Source organism: Aspergillus terreus, genomic scaffold (genome assembly GCF_000149615.1).
Source record: "Aspergillus terreus NIH2624 scaffold_2 genomic scaffold, whole genome shotgun sequence".
Classification (NCBI taxonomy): Eukaryota; Fungi; Ascomycota; class Eurotiomycetes; order Eurotiales; family Aspergillaceae; genus Aspergillus; species Aspergillus terreus.
Window position 1 is genome coordinate 335,979 of NT_165925.1, and position 20,079 is coordinate 356,057.

Genomic DNA, 20,079 nt, shown 5'->3' on the forward strand with positions numbered 1-20,079 from the left:
TGCGAAGAGCTACCTACGGAAACAATCTTCTTTAATACTGATGGAGTATGTGATGCTTTGTGGTATTGTTTGGGTTCCCTGTTGGTTTATTATGAGGCTGCTAAATAGAGGCATTCCAAACTTCTAGTCGATAATTTCGGACATTATTTTGGTTTAAAATACACCAATAGAATAGTACACCAAGACAGCTTTCAGCAGATGAACTACAGAAGACCTTCCACTATTATACGTCTCCAGAAACAAAATATCAGATTTTAGATCTTTTGTACGAGCGTCGAGGGAAGAGATATACAAAAGTATGTACTTCGGCCTTCGGAATCCCCCGAATTACTAAGGAGTGGAGCAGTTAGGTAACAGATATTCGATTTGGCAACATATTCCGCCCGGCGTCGCCCTACAAAAATCCCCATAAGAACCCTGTCGGTGAGTCCAATCCCCGTACTTATCGATGTCTGATATGATTTCGATCTGATAAGTCTGATAACCTCATGGCGGAACAAGACTTCTTGGCTCGTTTGCCCTGGTGGGTCAGCCACTGGCTGGGATATCGTTCCGAGACTCCCAAACCTCTGCCCTCCTATGTGATCTGGCTGTGGTCCTTCATTGCCGGCTTCTGCGGCCTCTGCGTGTTGCAATCCATCTTCAACTACTCGGACTACTTCGCTGGGCGAGGCGTACCCGGTATCATCGCTTCTTATGTCAGTACTTTTACCTGCACTCCCCGACTCCATTCGCACTCCTGATACTGACTCACACAGGGAGCATCGGCCGTCCTGGTCTTCGGGGCCATGGAAAGTCCCCTCGCGCAGCCTCGCGCCCTCATCTTCGGTCACTTCTTTAGCGCCTTGACCGGCCTGTGCATCACCAAACTGTTCAGTCTCATGCCAGACGAGGAGAAGTTCAACTCCCTGCGCTGGTTGGCGGCGTCACTGTCGTCGGCTGTCGCCATTGTCGTCATGAGCATCACTCAGACCACTCATCCCCCCGCCGGAGCGACTGCACTCCTCCCGGCGACCGAGGATGCCATCTGGGAACTGTCGTGGTACTTCCTTCCGGTCGTTTTGCTGTCCTCGGCCGTGATGCTTGGGGTGGCGCTGGTCGTCAACAATATCCAGCGTCGGTATCCTGTTTTCTGGATTGCTCCGCCCAAACCCAAGCCTGTCCTGCCGTCGACGACTCCGAAAGCAGGCTGATCATAGCCTAATTGCGTATTCGCCGTGCTCGTGTACGAGAAAGGCTTACGTACGCCTATGGTGTGTATCCGATATTCGCGTCAGGAGCCGAACAGGAGCCGGTCGACCGATCTACATCCGGAACACCCCTTGGAAGGCCGCGCTACAAGCAACCTGGGCCTGGAAGCGCCATCGTTCAAATAGTTCAAGGGTGCAACTTGCAACTGTAACTGCGCTTGACTTTGGGATAAAAAACGATGGAATAGACGCTGGAATGCCGCACAGCGGTGATATATATTGCATAGCGTTAGACCTTATTATAGCATGGAATACTCCTAATAATCAATAAATATAACACCTCATAAGAAACTCGATGCGTGACAGTCCAAAGAGCGATGTCTACAGCTTCTGATTCGTCCACTGCACTCCAGCAGACTCCAATCCCTCCTCCCCATCGACAAGCACACACCATCCCTCATAACCCCGTCCTCCATCACCGGCCACCACCGCCTCGAAGCGGCCCTTGGCAAAGTCCAACACCTTGTCATCAAAGGTGCCAGGCTGCAGCCAGACCGCGGGAATTCCCACCGAATGCGCCTCTTGCAACAGAGACAGCGTCACTGCGGGGGGCGTCACCACCGACAAGGAGGTTTGCGTCGGTCCGGACAATGCGCTGGGCGAGGCGACCGTCTTGTATGCCTTGGACGGAAGCTGAATCTCAGGCGCCCGAGGATTAAGAGGGGTGACTGGCAGCGAGTGCTGATGATACCAGGCGAGGACTGAGACGTTAGCTGAGCAGATGGAGGCAAGAAAACCAGACTCACTCTTGTAGCCGAACTTGTTTGCATCATTGCTGGCACCCGCCACGGCAAATCGCGGAGAGGAGAAGAATCGAGTGACGGCTTCCATATTGTAGTAGAGTGGGAGAGAGGACGCGATATTCACAGGAGTTGGAAGGAGGTTGTAGAGAGTGAAGAGACCGTTATGTGGGGAGGCGAAGGGCGATGCGGGGAGGTTTTTGTCTCTTCCGCGGCTGATCGCCGCCTCCGACAACTTCTCCTTCTTCCACCTCGACTCTCCGTTCCAACGCCACCCCATCATTCCCAATTCACACCATCATCTCTCTCGCATGCCCCCTTTCGTTCCGCGCAAGCGTCTCTCCGACGAGGATCCGCCCCGTGCCCCCAAACGCCAAAATGCGACGCCTTCTCTTCCGGTTGTCGTCTCCGATGACGATGACGATTCCCCTTTGAGCGATGTCCCCAGCGAGTCCACCCCGAACACTCCCGCGGTGAACGCCGAAGCCGCTGAAACCTCGGGCGATTCCGACTCCGAAGATGACGACGGCGTGGACTGGGAAGACGCCATCGAATCCAAAACCCCCAGCGCGCCCGCCACCACCCCGTGGACCACGCCCGCCGACGTCCAAGATCTTGAGCTCACCCTCGACAAGAACGAAGTGCATCTCTCCGACATTATCGACGGGAAGAAAGCGCCCTCAAAAATCGAACGGCAGATCCGCATCCAGACGCACTGTCTTCATGTACAGTTCCTCTTGTGGCATAATGCCCTGCGGAATGCCTGGGCCTGTGACGGCGAAGTCCACGACATCCTCCGTCGCAAACTCCCCGCACCACTTCACAAGGAGGTCAAGAAATGGCGCGTCGCATCCGGCCTGCAACTCCCCGAGAGACCCCCAGAGGACGCGAAGTCCAAGAAGAAGAAGGGGAAGCAACGGCGCAATTCCGAGCGCGACTGGGCCGAGGACTCGTCGCGATTGGAACCGGGCCAGCCAGACATGAGTCGCGGAGATCCCATCATTCCGCTGCTTAAGATCCTGGCGGCGTACTGGAAAGAAACAGTTCAAGATCACCGCGCCCGGGTTGCGCAAGCGGGGTTACCGCCCGATGGCCAGTCTCGAGCAGGAGATATCATCATTCCAGAAGGACGGCCACGATCCGGAAATTCATGGTGAGAGGGTGCGCGACCGTAGCGAGTTCCGCCAGGCGGCCGAGCGTATGGAAGGGTCTCGGGACCTAGGGGCGCAGCTTTTCACGGCGCTTCTCCGCGCGTTGGACATCGAAGCCCGCCTGGTGGCGAGTCTGCAGCCGATTGGATTTGGATGGACCAAGGCGGAGACGTACACCCCCAAATCCAAGTCCAAGTCCGAACCAGAACCGTCGACTGATGCGGCAGATACGGAAGACGTGCTTGACCTCGATTCGGACAGCAGCGACCTTGAGACCAAACCGTCCCAGCGCAACAACCCCCGCGGTTACGACAAGGACCTCCCGTTCCCAATCTACTGGACTGAAGTCGCCTCCCCCATCACACACGAGATCATTCCCGTCGATCCGCTCATTCTCCAGCACCCCGTGGCGACAACCCCGGAGCTCCAGGCGGCATTCGAACCGCGAGGCGCAAAGGCCGAGAAGGCCAAGCAGGTGATTTGCTACGTCGTGGCCTACTCATCCGACAAGACCGCAAAGGACGTCACCACGCGGTATCTCCGTCGCCGGACCTGGCCCGGTAAGACCAAGGGGTTCCGGCTGCCAGTCGAGAAGATCCCCGTGCCTGGGGTGCGCGGCAAACACTACGAATACGACTGGTTCAAACTGACGCTCCGAGTCTACGCTCGTCCTGAGAAGGACCGCACGGCAGTCGACGACATGGAAGACGCCCGCGACCTGGTCCCGAACCAACCGGAAAAGAAGACCGCAAAAGAGGGCGACACGCTGCAGAGCCTACGCTCGTCAACGGAGTTCGTCCTCGAACGCTTTCTCCGCCGCGAAGAAGCCCTCAAACCCGGCGCAGAGCACGTCCGCCTCTTCACAACTGGCAAAGGCGCCAAAGCGAAGCAGGAAAAGGTATACCGACGAGCCGACGTTCTGAAATGCCTCTCAGCCGAAAGTTGGCACAAAGAAGGCCGCCAAATCAAACGCGGCGAAGCCCCCCTCAAACGCGTCCCTATCCGCGCCGTGACTCTCCTCCGCAAACGCGAAGTTGACGAGCTGGAGCGCGAGACAGGCGAGAAACCTAAACAAGGCCTGTACGCGCGCTACCAGACGGAGTGGATCATCCCACCGCCCATTCGCGACGGCGTCATCCCCAAAAACGAATACGGAAACATCGACTGCTTCGTGCCGAGCATGGTCCCGCGCGGCGCCGTGCACATCCCGTGGCCCGGGACCGTCCGTCTCTGCAAGAAACTAGGCATCGACTACGCCGAGGCGGTCACGGGGTTTGAATTCGGGTCTAAAATGGCCGTCCCCGTCATCCAGGGCGTTGTTGTCGCGGAAGAGAACGCAGACCTCGTCAAGGACGCGTGGCGCGCCGACGCCGCCGAGAAGCGCGAGAAAGAGCGCCGCAAGGCCGAGGCTCGCATCCTGCAGACCTGGCGCAAGTTCCTCTTCGGTCTGCGGATTGCTGAGCGCGTGCGCGAGGAGTACGGGGCGGATGAGCGAGATCATGAGCGCGATGTGCAGAATCCGTTCACGTCGAGCCGTAGGACGGGCCCATCACAAGCAGCAACAGCTACCGCAGACCCGCCGGTGCAGGAATCCGACGAGGAAGATCCCGTTGACCGTGGCGGTGGGTTTCTGCTCCCCGGTGAGGATGATGGGGATGACGGTGGGTTGGTTGTAGAGGGACAGCAGCGGATGCGCCCATCGTTCCAACGTCAGACACCGTCAGTGCGTGAAGATGAAGATGACGCCGTTTCTGCTATGAGCGAGGATCCGTCCGTACCGGAGACTCCGGATTCTGATCAGGGCTCAGATTACAATCCTCCGTCCAGTAGGAGACGTACGCGGAATACCAAGAGATGATTAATGGCATGGGTTCGCGGTGTTATGGGCAATGGACGGTTACATAAAACGAACGGTAATGAGGTTATGGAGTATAGTGTATGTTTACAGGGCGCTCTGGATATGTAATAATAAATCAGAATCATCACAAGCGTGACATTCCTGTCTAATATAAGATATGTACATCATCTACCAGCTACCTGTGTCGTCTAGCAAGTGGCGAATCCACCATCTCGTCTTCCAAGTCATGAGACCCCGCTCCAGCATCGAGACCAAAGTCCTCGATGGGATCGACATGGACCGCCGGGGACGCAAGGGGACTATGCGCTACACGCGGTCGCGACTTGAAGACGCTGGAGTATTCGGCCTCTTCTTCGAACAGCTCGTCCCGCGGTGTCGATGCACGGCTGATGTCATATGCGTGCGGGTGCTGTTTCTCCGGAGTCTCGAACTGGTTCACCGGGAAGGAGGCGCGAGGACGACGGGGTCCGAGGCTCTCCCGCGGTGGACGCGGGTTGGGGTTGGGCGGCGGCAGGAGAGACATGGATTTGCGGGTTCTTTCGACGAGAGCGGCTGGGTTGCGACGGGGTTGGTGGATATCTTGTTCCGGGGTGTCGCGCCCTCCAGAGCTCGGTGAACGGGGTAGGTCGTCCATGGGAGCGCCGTCAATGTTTATATCGTGGGGAGGGTCCTCGCGAATCTGAGGAATTTCGGGTTCAGAAGAACCTGCTAGTCTTGTTGGTTCGGGGGTAACACGACGGGGCGTATCTACCGCAGGGGTGCGCAGGGCAGTCCGAGCCGTGTGTGAGGAGCCATTGATGCGGGCTAGGGCCTCTGTCATGGAGAACAGCAGGGCGCGGTCGTCAGCTTTGAGGGACACCCGCTCGACGGGTTCACGAACGGCCTTCGAAACACTAGCGACGGTCAGGGGTTGATGATCCCGGAACACCAGGGGCACGTTGCTGTTTGAGGATGTCGATTCCACGCGTTCATGCTTGCGCATGGAGTTCCGATACTGCCGCCATCGGTGGAGACGGGCACGCTGTCGCACAATGCGGGACTCCAGGTCGACCAGGAGGTCTGACGTGGAGCCGACAGTCAGGTCCTCGACGGTAGATTCATTGGCTCTGGCCCATGCGGTAGAGAACGGGAGCTCCAGAAAGGCATCGCTGCTGCTGCGCGCACCACCTTCGAGGAGGGTGGTGGCCCACTCCGTGCTGCCTAGCCAGTTGGCCTGGACCTCACGGGTTAGGCCATCTAGATCAGAGTCTTCGGCTGGGGGTGTAGGGGTCTTGTTCTCTTTTGACCGTTCGTCCAGCTGCACCTTCTTATCACCCAGCAGCTGGGCGAACTTCTCGTGGGTGGCATGGACTCGGTTGCGGCGGTCTCCGATAGTTTTCAGGGACACGCGATGGGCGAGAATAAGCGGCACAATGTTCTGATATTCCTGACGGGTCAAGCCAGGAGCCGTGGCCAGGGCGACAGCGACATTGCGCAGGCGGTCATCCGAGGACGTCGCGAGGGTCTTGCGCAGAACGGCGGTGGAGAAGACAGCCAGAATTTCGTCGAATTTGTCGCCTTTGCAGTCGTCCAGCATAGACTTTCGCAAAATCGTTTCTCTACCCAGGTCGCCATTCTTTTTCAAGTCGGACAAAACGCGAAAGAGGGCGGCGCGGAGGTTGACCGACTGCAGCGGTTCCAGGGGTGGGAAGAAGGGTCGGAGTTTCTGACCAGTCAGTTTCAGCGTTGGAATGTCCAGAACTGGTGAGAGCATACATCGCGAGCAGTTTCGGGATCCCACAGAGCAACAAGGTGGTATAAGGCCCATTCAATGGCCTTCAAACGTTGACGTTGGTTATGCGACGCGGGGGACAAAGAGCGCACGGAGATGGCGGGCCAGTCCTGGCGGCGGTCAAGCTGTAGGAGTTGCAGATTGCGCACAAAGACAGCCAAAGAGGAGGGAGGTTCCCAGTTCGGTGCTCTGGGTCGCGGAGGGGGTTTGGAGGCCTGCATGGTGCGTGTGTTTGTTGATGTTGTTGTTTGTATGGGGCGGAGGAGCAACAAAGGCGGAGATGTTGTTTGGTCCGGGAAGATTCCGCTTATCTTTCCTCTCCGCCTGCACCTGCTTCTTCTACCTCTTCTCTCCCCTTCTTCTCTCTCCATTTCCTCTCAACCACCACTCCCCCAGACACCATGGGCTCGGAGACTCCCGCGAACGCTCTCTGGACCACCCAGTCCGGTAATCCGCCCTCAATTTCGTTCCATTTCCCGCCGCAAGCTAACCAAACAGTCCTTCTCGGACTTCTCTCGCACCCGCCAGAGGGAAAACTCCGCCCTCGCCGGTTCCTTTTTTACCACCTCCTCGAACGCCTGAAGACCACCAAGCGCGAAGGATGGCGCCGCTTCGGCATCACCAGCGGTGAATCCATCTCCGACCACATGTACCGCATGTCGGTGATGACGATGCTGGCCCCGCCGACGCTGGCCGCGCGCCTCAACCTCCCCCACTGCATGAAGATGGCCCTCATCCACGACATGGCCGAGTCGCTCGTCGGCGACATCACCCCCGTCGATCCGGTGTCCAAGGTCGAGAAGGCGCGGCGCGAGGCCGACGTGATGGACTACATCGCGAAGAACCTGCTCGGTGGCGTGCCCGGCGGCATGCTGACCGGCCAGGAGATCCTGAACGTGTTCCAGGAGTACGAGGAGAACAAGACGCTGGAGGCGCAGTTCGTGCATGATATCGACAAGATGGAGCTTCTCCTGCAGATGGTGGAGTACGAGCGCGCCAATTCCGTCGATTTGTCCGAGTTTTGCCATGTCGCGGGTCGCGTCCAGCTGCCTGAGGTGAAGGAATGGGCTGCGACGGTGCTGCAGGAGCGGGAGGCGTTCTGGAAAAAGAAGACCGAGGAGAAGGAGGCAAATGCATGAACGAAGGTGGCTCATCATAGATGGGGCTTGTTATGCGGCATGATGGACGAGTACCATGTTGATGGCGTTGATGGCTTACGACTGTACTGTTTTCCTTCCTTTCGGTTCCTTTTCGCATCCTCCTTCCCACATATTCTTATCCCCCAGCGGTGGAAATGAGGCGTTCACGGCCCCATGATAACTAGAATAGAATACATGATCAAGCTACACACACAGGTCAACCAAACACGCTCCATACAATCTATCTATCTATAATGTACAGGCATCACAACCCCCTAATCAAGCGCCTCCTTCTTCATCTCTCTCGCCAAAAATGCCGCCTCAGCCTCCATCTCCTCCATACTCCGCGGCTTCCTCTCCTCATTATCCACAGCCGGGAAATTCGTCCGGCGCGACTGCGCCGACGTAGACCCACGGCGCCCATCCTCCCCATCCCGCTGGGCATACGACCGTCCGAGGTCCCCCTCCTCCCCATCTAGCATATCATACACGGCGTCCGTGCCGCCGCGATGGTCGAGGTCGGCTTTCCTCCGCGGGATGATATGCGTGTGCACATGGGGCACGCTCTGGCCGGCGTCGACGCCGTCCTGGATGGCGATGTTGAGGCTCGTTGCGCCGTGGACGCGCTCGATCATGCGGGCGACGCGCCGGACAGTCAGGAACAGGTCTGTCGTTTCGTTCGGGGTGAGGTCCGTGACGCGGGGGACGACGCGGCGCGGAGAGACGAGGACGTGGCCTGGGAGGATGGGTTTGAGGTTGACGAGGGCAAAGGAAAGGGGGGTTTGGTAGAAGACCTGTTTGGTTCGTTAAGAGGCTTTGTTGTCGTGGAGGGTGAGGGTGTGGCGGGGGAGGTACTTGTGAGGTAACGAGGAAGGGTCCGAAATGGATCGGGGCTCCTTTGAGGGCGATGGACATGGCGGTATCGGGATTGGTGGCGGTCATGTATACTGTCGCGGTTGTTTGACCCCTCTCAGTAAAAGGAATGGCGTGTATTCAATGAACGTGTGAAGAGAGGTCGGAGGTGCGGAGCGGAGGTTTAGGAATGTTGGACCTCCGTCATCGCTCCGCAATTCATGCATGGCCCAATCCGCAACGTCTACACTTCCGACTACACTCAGCCAACAACTAGCTAATGGGTATCATTATTCACTAGGACCGCAGATCATATATTACACATCTGGAAACCTGTTTGTCGATAGAAAGCCAACGTCGTCAACCGTGAAGAAAATGCCAAAATTACAACCATAGTAGACAGGTCATGAAGAATGAAGAAGCAGTGCAGAAAGTGGTGACGCTCAAGCACATCGATTACGTCTCCTTTGCGGGCTCGGCCTGGGGCTCGGTTGGCTCGGTTTTTTCGGTCTGTTCGGTCTGTTCGATCTGAGTTTGGTCCTCACTAGGGGCCTCCTTCGTTTCCGACTCAGGCTCGGCATCAGGGGCATCTGAGGAAGTGGCTGTCTCCTCGTCGGCCGGTGATTCGTTGGTGTCTTCGCTGACAACGGCAGTTGCAGCGGCCGGCGTCGGCTCGTCCGATTCGGTCATCTTTTCTGGCTCCTGCTCGGCAGGCTTTGGTGCATCTTCCTCCTCATGTACCTCCGAAACAGTGATCTGCGATCCAGTGCTGTCTACCGCCGAGTCCTGAGTTTGTGCAGGCTCTTCGCTGGGTTCGGGAACAGCCGCCTGCGTCTCCGGTTCCTTGGTCTCCGTCTCAGTTACGTCTGTGGAAGGCTCTGTTTTCTTGCTCGGCTCCTCGTCCTCCGCGCTTTCGTTGATGGTCGTGACGGGTCGCGAGCTAATGGACGGGCTGTTCTTGTGGCGGCGGGTCGTGGCTCCAGTGATGGATGACGGTTCGATATTGTCAAGAGGGGCGCTCAGCGAACCCTCGCTCTCTTTGCGTAAGATGGTCATCCGGCGCATGTCAACTGGTTCCTCCTGCGCTGCCGACTGCGCATCAATGCCTTCCGCCTCCGGGGGAACCGTGTAATTGTCCTCGGGAATCAAATGGTACATGTCGCACACCGTCTTGAAAAAAATATAAAGCCCATCGTGGCCCTCTACCTCCCAGAATACCTCGCGATGTTGGAACCACGCATGTGCAAAGATGCGGTACAGCCGTCGGAAGATGTTGGTCAAGTGTCGCAAGCTGGCCTGAGGACCTCCTGCGGACTCCGATCCCAGAGTCAGCCGACTGGGGAAGTGTTTTGGCGATGTGAGGATATTTGTAGCCCAATCAAGCGTATGGCAGCAGTAGTCAATCGCGCAACAGGATTTTGGAGGGTCGTGCACGGCGCAAAGATATTGCCACTCCGACGCGCGCATCTCCGGACATGTCTGCGAAGAGCAAGGGGGCTCCTCGGCAAAGAAGGCGATAATCAGGTTGTTGACTTTCATCGTCAGAAAGCGACAGAGCTCGTAGAGCCATAACGATCGGTCAACTCCTTCGGGGGGTTGGGCCAGCTCGATAGCGACGTCGCGGGTAATGGGAACGACGGTATCCGAACCCTCTGGGCGGGTGTAGTGGTTATACAGCGCTTTGAGGTGTTCCTGTAGCTGGAATGGGGAGTCAAGCTGTTTTCCCGGCGGGCTCATGGTCAGCGCTGCATTCGCGGAAGAATCCCGGTGGCTGGCGATTTTGTTTACACTCACCTGCGAAAGAGGAATCAATGGAGGGCCAGCCGCCATGTCCACAGCCTTTGTACCGGGCCGAATCCGACGAGTCGAAGCATCATCGGCGTTTGCTGATGCGCCTAGGATCTCTTCTGCATCCTTGCCAAACGATTCGCCGACTGAGGGCGACTTGGGGCCGATCTGGACTTCTGTAAATGGAGGAGGACTGGGTAAACGCGGGGAGCTGGACTGGGTGACACCCGCAGCAGCCATAACGGAGAGGAGCAGAGGAGCTGTGGATAGGGAATTAATATACTGTTGAAAAGCAAAGCTGGGGGGAGGAAGAAAACAGAGAGATAAGGACAGACGGGAAGGAAGAAGGCGGAGGAGCTCCAGGCATGACCCACGGCTGCCCTAAGCCCTAGAAGACTTTCCGCCAACGTCATCTTTTCTCCGCATCTCAAGGACGTCCAGCGCCTCGTGCATCTTATACAACCCGCATCATGGATTTGGACGATGAAGATGCCCCTCCCGAGCTGGTCGATGTGTCGCAGCTACCGGACTCGGAGAACCCTAATGTGTCCATCACGCCTTCGACCTCGTTAGACACTTCCGCGCAGAATCGCGTGCCCATCACTCTGGTAACGGGTGTGTTCAACCGCTGGTCAATGGATTCATAGACTAGTAGCGAGTATTCACAGTGTCGCAGGCTATCTCGGAGCGGGGAAGACGACTCTGTTGAATTACATTCTGAATGAGAAGCACGGCAAGAAGATCGCCGTCATCATGAATGGTTTGTCAATCTCCTTACAATATGAACTATAGCTCACCTCGACTGTAGAATTCGGAGATTGTAAGACATGCCTGGAGAAATTTCAAAGATGCGGTTCCAAGCTGAGCTTGTATGGCTAACACGGAAGAAGCAACGGATATCGAGAAACCGTTGACCGTCAACCAAGACGGTAAGGAAGTCACCGAATGGATGGAAGTCGGAAACGGCTGCATCTGCTGTTCCGTCAAGTACAGCGTCTCGCCACACATCCCCTAACAACCCGCACTAACATCCAGCAGAGACTCCGGCGTGATGGCGATCGAGTCTCTCATGGAACGCCGCGGCACCTTCGACTACATCCTGCTCGAGACCACCGGGCTGGCTGATCCCGGCAACATCGCGCCCATTTTCTGGGTCGACGACAACCTCGGCAGCTCGATCTACCTCGACGGGATTGTGACGCTCGTTGATGCCAAAAACATCCTGCATCTGCTCGACGAGCCCACGCCCGAGGAGACCGTCTCCGCGCACGAAAAGGACGACGAGCACGCGCACGAGCACACCGGCCCCGTGCTCTCCATGGCGCACATGCAGATCTCGCACGCGGACGTCATCATCCTCAACAAAGTGGACCTCGTCACGCCGGAGGAGCTCGAAACCGTGCGGCAACGCATCGCGGCGATCAACACTGTCGCCAAGATCCATGTGACGGATCACAGCAAGACGCCGCAAATCGAGGGCGTCGTGCTAGACCTGCATGCCTACGAGCATCTGGCCAGCCTGGATTTCGGAGAGAAGGGCCACAGCCATATTGACCCGGTGGGTGGCGCTAGACCCTTTCCGCTGCAAGCTATGTCATGCAGTCGCTAACACGTGTAGGCCATCTCCACCATTGCGATTACTACGCCTCCCATTGCGAGCGACAAGGTGTCCCGAGTAGACTCCTGGCTTCAGTCCGTTCTGTGGGATTCTACCCTTCCTTCGGCCGGGCCGTCAGTGCCTGACTCTCACCCGACGGATTTCGATATCCATCGGCTGAAGGGAATCCTGGTTACAGAGGACGGGTCAGAAAAGATTATTCAGGCTGTTCGAGACGTCTTCGAGATCCGAGACTCGGAATCTGCGCCGGCAGCTGAACGCAAAATGCAGTGTAAGATCGTCCTCATCGGCAGGGGGTTAGGTCCGGATGCGCAGCCATGGCAACGGAGTCTTGAAGCCTTCCTGGAGCGCGCCGATTAAAAAGTCAGTATATGGATGATATACAAGTAGATGATTATACCAGAGACGCACATGGACCTGTTATCAAGAACTTTTGCCGATGCATTTGGTATTGTGATCTACGCAAAGATGGACTACCTCCATACTTAGACTCATAAAACCGATACATCATTATCCAATTAATACAACCGTGGCCAGAAAAAAAAAAATATATCGACAAGAATCAATATACAAGAAAGTAACTCAATCAACAGAATCCGACGCAAAACAATCATCATTCGTATATCGTGAACCGATCGTGAGAGGGGCAAGTATGAGACCGAGGAAGTCTCAGTCACTGTCGTGAGATGGAAAAGAGCCAATAAGCCAAAATAACCATCAGAGGACCCAGCATTCTCGTAAAACTCCAATTCGCCGTCATGTTCGCACGCACTCTTCGCGGACGCACGTTAGAAACTCAAGGTTGATATCGGTACAGTGTGAAGAAAAAAAAGGGATATCGCGCACTGTTCAGCCCTGGCTGTGGGCTGGCTTGATGCAAATTTTCGTCGGTCATGTTGTCGCCGTAGGTTGCATGTCGTGTCATACAGATGCCATGGCTTTCTCATTGAATGCAGGGTTGATTGGCAAATGCGAATCAATCAGATAAGATGTATGCTCTTGTAGCATCTCTCTCGGGTATCCCATGGCAGACCGAATGGTCAACGGGGAGAACCGAGCTTCAGGGCTCTCCGCGGGTTTCTGACCCAACAGGGTGAAAGCAGGATTGATTGGAAGCATGGAATCCAACAAAGAGGACACGGAGCGTGGTCGCCCAGGCCCAGACGATGTTTGGTCTTGTGTCAATAAGTCCGCTGAATGTGGCTCCGTAGAGTGTGTCGTGGTGGAAGACACAGGCGATTCATCGCACCGTGCGGAACCCGGTGACAAGTCACTCGTGGTGTACTGCCCAAAAGAACACGTTGCGTGGCTACCCACGCCTGCGAGATCCCCAGCCATTGGCTCTACTTTATATGGTATCGTCTCAGGCGCCCGAGTTACCAGGGACCTCCAATGGGGTCCACCCTCAGTGTCCAGGTCGATATCTTCTTCGTTGCCGCGGGAAGCTTCAGACTGGTCGAGACTTGTAACAATGGGATCCAAGAGAGCATTTGCATCCGACGGTATACATTCTTGAAGCCAGGGTTCAAGCCCAACTGGCGTCATAGGTATGCTATCACGCCGTTGTTCCGCCAGTTGTGGTTCTGTCGCAGCGGTCGCAGGAGCTTGTCTGTCTGCATATTTCTCCGGGGATGCTTCTCCTGGCGGCAATAGGTCATGGTCGTTGTTGACCGGGACATCTTCGCTATCTATCGGCGGTTGATCATCGACCGAGTGGCCTGATGCCTCCCCAGATCCTGTCCGTAGATTAAGGAGAGCGGCAGACGCTGTCATAACTTGGGGGTTGTATAAGGGGAGGGCGCCATTGTGAAGTCCTACGCCGACGCCTGCGCGTCGCGTATACAAAGACGAATCCCACTCTGTCGCAAAGGGATGGCGGGGGAAGAAATTCAGAAGTTCCTTGGCCGATAGCCGGTGCTGGGGCACCGTGCTCAAACAAATCGATACCACTCGACGGTAATAGTCCGGTACCGGCAGGTCTTCGTTCAAGACCAACGGCCGTGGCTGTCGTTCAGGTTCATCCTCCTCCGTCGCGAGGGCCCATAATGTCATACCTAACTGGTAGAGATCCGTTTTCACGCCAATGTACATTGAGATGCGCTGGTTACTTTCAATCTTGACCGCGATTTCCGGTGGCTCCCAACCCACGGGGCATCCGCGACGGTTGATATCGATAATTTTGGCATTGTCGTTGGCGTCCACCACAATGTTGGACAAGGTAAAATCCCCCTGGACATAACCCGCCTCGTGAATTTCCGACAGACCCTGAACGATCTGGCGCGCCCAGCGCTCCCGACGTTCCCAGGATATCGTGCCGCGATCCTCGTAGAGAATGTCGACCAGCGCACCCTTCTCCGCGTAAGTGATCAGCAAGCCCTTCACAACCTCTTGTTCATCGTCCACCACAATGCCTTCGACCTGCACGACATTCGGATTGCCCTGCAGCGCATGGAGCGCGTTGATTTCGTACAAGAACTCATCCACCGTGTCGGGACCAGGGATTTCCTTCTTGATGTATGACCGTCCATCCCATTTCACGTTGTAGACAAACCCCGACAGATGCGCCTCAAAATGTAGGCAACGTTCGGGAACGAGTCGCGCTTCGGGAAGGTGACCGATGCACGAGATTGGCGGATAAGGGATAATTTCGTTGACATCTTCGGTGACGTGAACGTGCAGCCGACCATCGCGGGTTTCCAGTTTGAGATTCGTTACGGTATCGTAGAACTGGATCTCAGGGAGAGACTCGCGGATCGATTCGTAGATGCGGGCACATTTATCTCGCTGGTAGCGCAGTTCCTTCAGATCTTGCTCGAGGGAATCGGGTGGGGCGGCGCGGTAGTCGCACGAGATGGTGACTCTGCGCCATCGGTTGGGCGCCTCGGCATAGGTGACGAAGAATTTTTCCCGCTCGGAGCGGTCCCTAAAGTGCATGCTCAGGTTCAAAATCCACCTTTTCTCCAACTCCATGTCGATATTGTCTTCGAAGGGCGGTTCCTCGGGCACATCCGTCACGTCAGGGCATAGGTTCCATTCCGAGGTCAGATCCGGGTCCTTATTCGCTTCGGCGGGGGTTTCAACCGTGGTCTCGTCGGAACCGCGCCAGGGAACCTCCGGGGCAGATAATCTGGGGTCCGCCGAGGGCAGTGGGGATCTAGTTCGCTGAGCGCTGAGGGTGCGACGGTCGGCGGAGACGGCACGACGGGGTTCGGGATCGAGCGGGGACAGGTTGTCTCGTCGTTCCGAGTTTTGACGCTTGAAGGTGGTGGATCTGGGGAGGCCGACGCCCACTTTGCGCGACAGGCGACGGGTCAAGTTATTACTGTGGGAGTGGTTCGGAGCGGGAGGGGAAATGGCGCCCGCTGGGGACGGAGAACGACCATCGCGATCATCGCGACCCAGTAATCTGCGCAGACCCAGACGATGCCACATGCTCTGTTTGGGACGCGGGGGTTCGACCACGTCCGGGTCTAACAACAGACCCAGGGATCGAGTTGGGCTACAGGAATCGTCGGCGATCGAGACGGCCATCCGGATAGGATGGGTGCTGAGGGGAGGGGGCGAGCAGGAAAAAAAGAAAAGAAGTTGGAGTCAGACTCAGGAGGGGCGGGTTGTTGAGCAAGGAATGAAACGGGAGGCTTCGGTGGCTGGGACGGCGATGTCCATATGAAGACCGGAGAATTTTTTTCTGCCCCTGGTCGGGTCGATTAGATTGGAACGAATAATTAATCCCACACGAAATAGCGAGACCATTAATTCAGGAGGAATATAGGGAAGGCATAAGGGGAACCCAACCAACTCCCAAGCGAGAAGCGAAGAAGAGAAGAAAAGAAATTCACCCACACAAAACGTTGGAAGAAGTCGGTGAGGATTTGAGTTGTCGGCGAGGATTTGCTTCTACCGTCCCACTGGTCGCACAGCGTTACGATTGCAGGAACTGGCTGTTATTGTGCGTGTGCTTCATGAGCATGAAAGGCAACCGTTTGGATGGAGGGATCCGGTGCGACAGGCATGGAGAAACCGATATAAACAGAGACGACCGGGGATGATTGCGAGAGTCGGAGGGGATTCCTCTTCTGGATGCGACGGACGTACTCCGTATGCGAGATGGATCTCAGATCGGAGCGGTCGTTAAAGAAGCACTGTGGCTGTGGCTGTGACGGATGGAGTGGATAGTTCAGAAGATAATACTCCAGACGAGTCAGACGGATGGATCCAATGCATGGGGATGATATGTCGTCTTTACACAGGGATGAGGAGTGAAGCCCCCCGTCCAATGGAGACTGTCGATGCAAGAGAAGACGACGAAGGAGAATGGAAGGAGAGGGCGAGAGCGGAAGGGTGGGAGAGCGAGAGAGAGGAAGAGAGGAAGAGGTGGAGATGCAGAGCGGCCTGACAAGTGCCTGAATTATCCAACCTCAGTCCACCATCTCGACCGCTTCTCTGTCGGCAGATTTAGAGAAAGACTTGAAGAGATGGAAAGAAGGAGGGCAAGAGACAGAGATTATCAACGCCTTCCCCCAGGCGATAACTGTCGGACTTCTCGTCCCTCCATGTCCATTGATATCGCCGAACTACTGCAGACGCACAGCCCAAAGGCCTTCTGGAAGAAGCCGTGATCACTCCTATTTAAAGACGCAATCAGTTCTGCTTGTTTGCTTTTTCAATTATTATCTCTTCACTGCCAATCCCACGCAGTCCTCGGGCTGTCCAACGGTGATTAGAGAGTTCTTGTTCCATATCGAGTCAAGAATATACAGATATCTCCACCCATACTAGACTCTCGACAGACAACCACAACGACCATCAACAATAGACTTTCAAAGTGATGCTTCGCGAACAACTCAACATTGGCAATGCGTCCAATCGCCAGAACATCCCCTCTCAACGTCGACAAATGGCCCGACTGCACCAACCATGAAAGAACTGACCCTTCACTACTGCATGGAAACTGCCAATCGACGTTCGATAGACCGTTTCCAAGGCTCACGTCGCTTGATGACTCGCCCACCACCCGCCTTCGACACCAAAAGTCCTGCATGTGGATCATCAAATGTAGCCGGCTGCAGGATGACACTGCCCTTACTCATTCCACAGGGCTATCTCTTATGTTCTAATGGGGATAATCACCCCTATCGTGAATGATATGACGAGTGACACGGTTGCATCCATGACGTGGGACGCGCTTCCATCAACAAGAACAGACTAAAATTCGCCAATAGAGAGTGGTTTTTCCGCGTCCCCTACATGTGCATCTGCAGTGTTATTAGTATTCTATATCGGCCTGGAACAACCTCTTATCGCCCCGTGATCATAATCGACCACGATTGCCTTGCCTGATCTTCCCTTTGAACTGGGCACAAAGATAATATCGTCTTTTACCGGTTAATTGGGTTAGAGCTTTATATCCTCTTCAACGGTCCTCGACTCTGAAAGCCAGCATCCTTGACTTATACCAGCCTATCTCGGTCCTATAGTGGTGAGATATGAGGTGATCATAAATGGCGGTTCTATTGTTCGGGGGACCCTGGTGTTTTCCCTGGCCGAGAGTAAGCGATATTGCAAGTCGGCTGTTATTCACGGGATTCGTTTCCAGGACTGAGCTGGAAATAAATGGGCTTGTATAAACCGGTTCTCAAATTCAGCATCGGATTGGATAATACTGACAGTCATTATAGCAAAGGAATAGGTCGAAAGCCATATGGCCGTGCGGCCCCATAAAGCTCCACGTTGACGGGTATAACCCAATTAATCTCGAGCCATCCATTTGCTGCCTTCTAAGTTCATTCACTTAGTCAGGCGGATTTCATAGTATGCAGTATCATCCGCGGTTGTTTTGTGGACTCTCTCTGGAGCCTTAGACATGTTGAAATATTGTCTCTTAGCACAGCCAAAACATACCCGCTTGGGGAGGAGGAACGAATGTCCCGAGTGTTCCTGCCGACAATATTTTTTGACTGTGGCAGAATGGGTCATTTTTACGGGTTAGGGCACGCCAAAGCTAGTCCACTTTGACATTCTTTGCCTATTTTAGCGTGGAGGTCTTGTCATCTTGGATGCTCCTTGAGCCCACTATCAGATCAACTTTTTCTCCCATTCGCCCTGATGGACCTCACTTGTCTCCCTAACGAGATTCTTTGGATCATTGCATCCTTTCTTCCCCGCCAACGAGACCTGTTCGCGTTGCTGAAGGCAAATCATAGCCTATACAGCGCACTAGTTGGGTCTCTATACCGCTTCGATGGACAATATCACGAAGGGGCCGCACTCTCCTTGGTCGTTGAGAAGAACAACCTCTCTCATGCACACCATCTACTCAATGGGCTGCGTGCTGCCAGCAAAGACGACCACCCACCGTTCAGTCCGACTGATTTGCAAACAGAAGATGAGGACACGGGATGTATGATGCGGCGACGGGATGCAGATTACTGGGAGGATGTCTACAACCACCCCCTCTATCGACAAGGCTATAGCGTCCAGAGTATTATGAACATCCCAACATGCCCTTGTGGAAGCTGTGAGCGGTGGATACTCCGACATGGTGCGACTCTTACTAGACAGTGGGGCGCAGGTTAATTTCTACCGTGGGAAACGGGCTCATTCACCACCGGCAAGAATTAAAAGCCGGCAGTGGGGATATGTGCCCATTGACCCTCCACCATTGTTCATGGCCGTTAAGTGCGGACATATGGAACTCGTGAAGCTGCTTTTGGAGCGAGGAGCAAAGGCTGAGCTATACGCACCCTCACCGCTGTACCGAGCGGTTGAGGATAATCGGCACGATATCGCGGCTGTACTGGTGCGACACGGGGTGCGTCCACAAGATACGACGTTAAAGCTAGCTGTATTGCGCGGTAATCAGGAAATGGTTCGACTTCTTCTCTATAGTGAGCTAAATGCTGCTGAATTTGGGGGCCCTGCACTCTTCGCTGCTATGAAGAGAAATGACCGATATATGGTGCATCTCTTGGAGTCTCGGGGCGCCACCATTGCTAAACTTGGTGACTTGGACAAGAGGAACTGGGAAGAGGAAGACCGGGATAGTGATGATGAGTACGGGCTTTGTCGTAAAAAGCTGCCCGCTTCTTTTATGCAATTTGACTTGGAAGTTGAGGAGGAAGATGAAGAGGAAGAGGAAGAGCTGGAGACCTAACGAAGCACTCTCCCTGTCGCTTTCTACGTGTTAGATGTTCGTATATACCATGTTTGTTACACTTCTCTCTCATTTGTCTCTTTCATGTGGTTCTGTTTCCCTTTCTGTTCATCAGTCGCACTGTGCCAGCATCATCTAAGGTTCCGGGTGTATCACATAGATCGAGCATACTTGCTTTATTCATGATAGACAAGCCTTAGTAATTTCCTAGTTCTGGATGCGTCCCGCATCTTCCGTGGAACCCTAACGTGGGCCTAAATCTCGCCTGGTCCGAAAAGTGCTACTGCACTAGTCCTTCGGGGATGGTCGGCTGCGCCGGGATTTCTACCACCGGACCACGTTCAGCAAGTATTCCGATCGATCTAGAGCTTGCTCTTCTTTCTGCTTTTCAAGCTTTAATCTTGGTTAATTGTGGGTCACGGAAGCTACCCCTTGATACTTGAGTCGAAAACTATCGAAAAACACCGACACGGACTCGGTCAATACGCAGGGTTGTATTCCGTAGCATGGGCCCACTATCTACTCCGTAGATGGAGCTTGTGAATAGGACTGTGGCAGACCGCCAAATGATCCCGCCTCGTCCGATCCCCCAAACCGTTCTTCCCCTCAAGCTTGTTTCTGGCTAACACTGAGAGTCAAGCCCCGTATCGAAAGAGGCTGAGTCAAAGCCCCTTCGCGACCTTTCGTATCCACGAATCTCGAGCATGAACTGCCATGAGGTACGAAAGTTGCAGAAGTACAACTTGGCCTCATTGCACG

General features: G+C 55.1%; 10 protein-coding genes across 10 annotated transcripts; 5 read left to right on the plus strand and 5 right to left on the minus strand.

Annotated features, from left to right (window-relative positions):
- Positions 1-488: 488 nt before the first annotated feature.
- Positions 489-1,193, plus strand: ATEG_01099 (HPP family protein; the record flags this gene model as incomplete). Its single annotated transcript, XM_001208464.1, has 2 exons — positions 489-698; positions 759-1,193. The coding sequence occupies 2 exons, from the start codon at positions 489-491 to the stop codon at positions 1,191-1,193; spliced, it is 645 nt and encodes a 214-aa protein (XP_001208464.1).
- A 378-nt stretch (positions 1,194-1,571) lies between these two features.
- ATEG_01100 (CoA-binding protein) lies at positions 1,572-2,081 on the minus strand (the record flags this gene model as incomplete). The annotated part of the gene is made up of 2 exons (XM_001208465.1): positions 1,572-1,963; positions 1,997-2,081. 2 exons carry the CDS (start codon positions 2,079-2,081, stop codon positions 1,572-1,574), a joined length of 477 nt encoding a protein of 158 aa, XP_001208465.1.
- Positions 2,082-2,301: 220 nt separating this feature from the next.
- On the plus strand, positions 2,302-4,999 carry ATEG_01101 (Rad4 family protein; the record flags this gene model as incomplete). Its single annotated transcript, XM_001208466.1, has 2 exons — positions 2,302-3,017; positions 3,151-4,999. The coding sequence occupies 2 exons, from the start codon at positions 2,302-2,304 to the stop codon at positions 4,997-4,999; spliced, it is 2,565 nt and encodes an 854-aa protein (XP_001208466.1).
- A 175-nt stretch (positions 5,000-5,174) lies between these two features.
- Positions 5,175-6,991, minus strand: ATEG_01102 (uncharacterized protein; the record flags this gene model as incomplete). The annotated part of the gene is made up of 2 exons (XM_001208467.1): positions 5,175-6,704; positions 6,755-6,991. 2 exons carry the CDS (start codon positions 6,989-6,991, stop codon positions 5,175-5,177), a joined length of 1,767 nt encoding a protein of 588 aa, XP_001208467.1.
- Positions 6,992-7,441: 450 nt separating this feature from the next.
- ATEG_01103 (HD domain-containing protein) lies at positions 7,442-7,909 on the plus strand (the record flags this gene model as incomplete). The annotated part of the gene is made up of 1 exon (XM_001208468.1): positions 7,442-7,909. The coding sequence occupies one exon, from the start codon at positions 7,442-7,444 to the stop codon at positions 7,907-7,909; it is 468 nt and encodes a 155-aa protein (XP_001208468.1).
- A 275-nt stretch (positions 7,910-8,184) lies between these two features.
- On the minus strand, positions 8,185-8,824 carry ATEG_01104 (HIT family protein; the record flags this gene model as incomplete). Its single annotated transcript, XM_001208469.1, has 2 exons — positions 8,185-8,703; positions 8,765-8,824. The coding sequence occupies 2 exons, from the start codon at positions 8,822-8,824 to the stop codon at positions 8,185-8,187; spliced, it is 579 nt and encodes a 192-aa protein (XP_001208469.1).
- Positions 8,825-9,217: 393 nt separating this feature from the next.
- On the minus strand, positions 9,218-10,789 carry ATEG_01105 (Mob1 family protein; the record flags this gene model as incomplete). The annotated part of the gene is made up of 2 exons (XM_001208470.1): positions 9,218-10,459; positions 10,556-10,789. 2 exons carry the CDS (start codon positions 10,787-10,789, stop codon positions 9,218-9,220), a joined length of 1,476 nt encoding a protein of 491 aa, XP_001208470.1.
- Positions 10,790-11,019: 230 nt separating this feature from the next.
- ATEG_01106 (CobW family GTP-binding protein) lies at positions 11,020-12,527 on the plus strand (the record flags this gene model as incomplete). Its single annotated transcript, XM_001208471.1, has 5 exons — positions 11,020-11,164; positions 11,226-11,309; positions 11,342-11,369; positions 11,588-12,107; positions 12,168-12,527. 5 exons carry the CDS (start codon positions 11,020-11,022, stop codon positions 12,525-12,527), a joined length of 1,137 nt encoding a protein of 378 aa, XP_001208471.1.
- A 700-nt stretch (positions 12,528-13,227) lies between these two features.
- ATEG_01107 (protein kinase family protein) lies at positions 13,228-15,698 on the minus strand (the record flags this gene model as incomplete). Its single annotated transcript, XM_001208472.1, has 2 exons — positions 13,228-13,342; positions 13,417-15,698. The coding sequence occupies 2 exons, from the start codon at positions 15,696-15,698 to the stop codon at positions 13,228-13,230; spliced, it is 2,397 nt and encodes a 798-aa protein (XP_001208472.1).
- A 3,007-nt stretch (positions 15,699-18,705) lies between these two features.
- On the plus strand, positions 18,706-19,320 carry ATEG_01108 (ankyrin repeat domain-containing protein; the record flags this gene model as incomplete). Its single annotated transcript, XM_001208473.1, has 1 exon — positions 18,706-19,320. One exon carries the CDS (start codon positions 18,706-18,708, stop codon positions 19,318-19,320), a length of 615 nt encoding a protein of 204 aa, XP_001208473.1.
- Between the last annotated feature and the right edge of the window lie 759 nt (positions 19,321-20,079).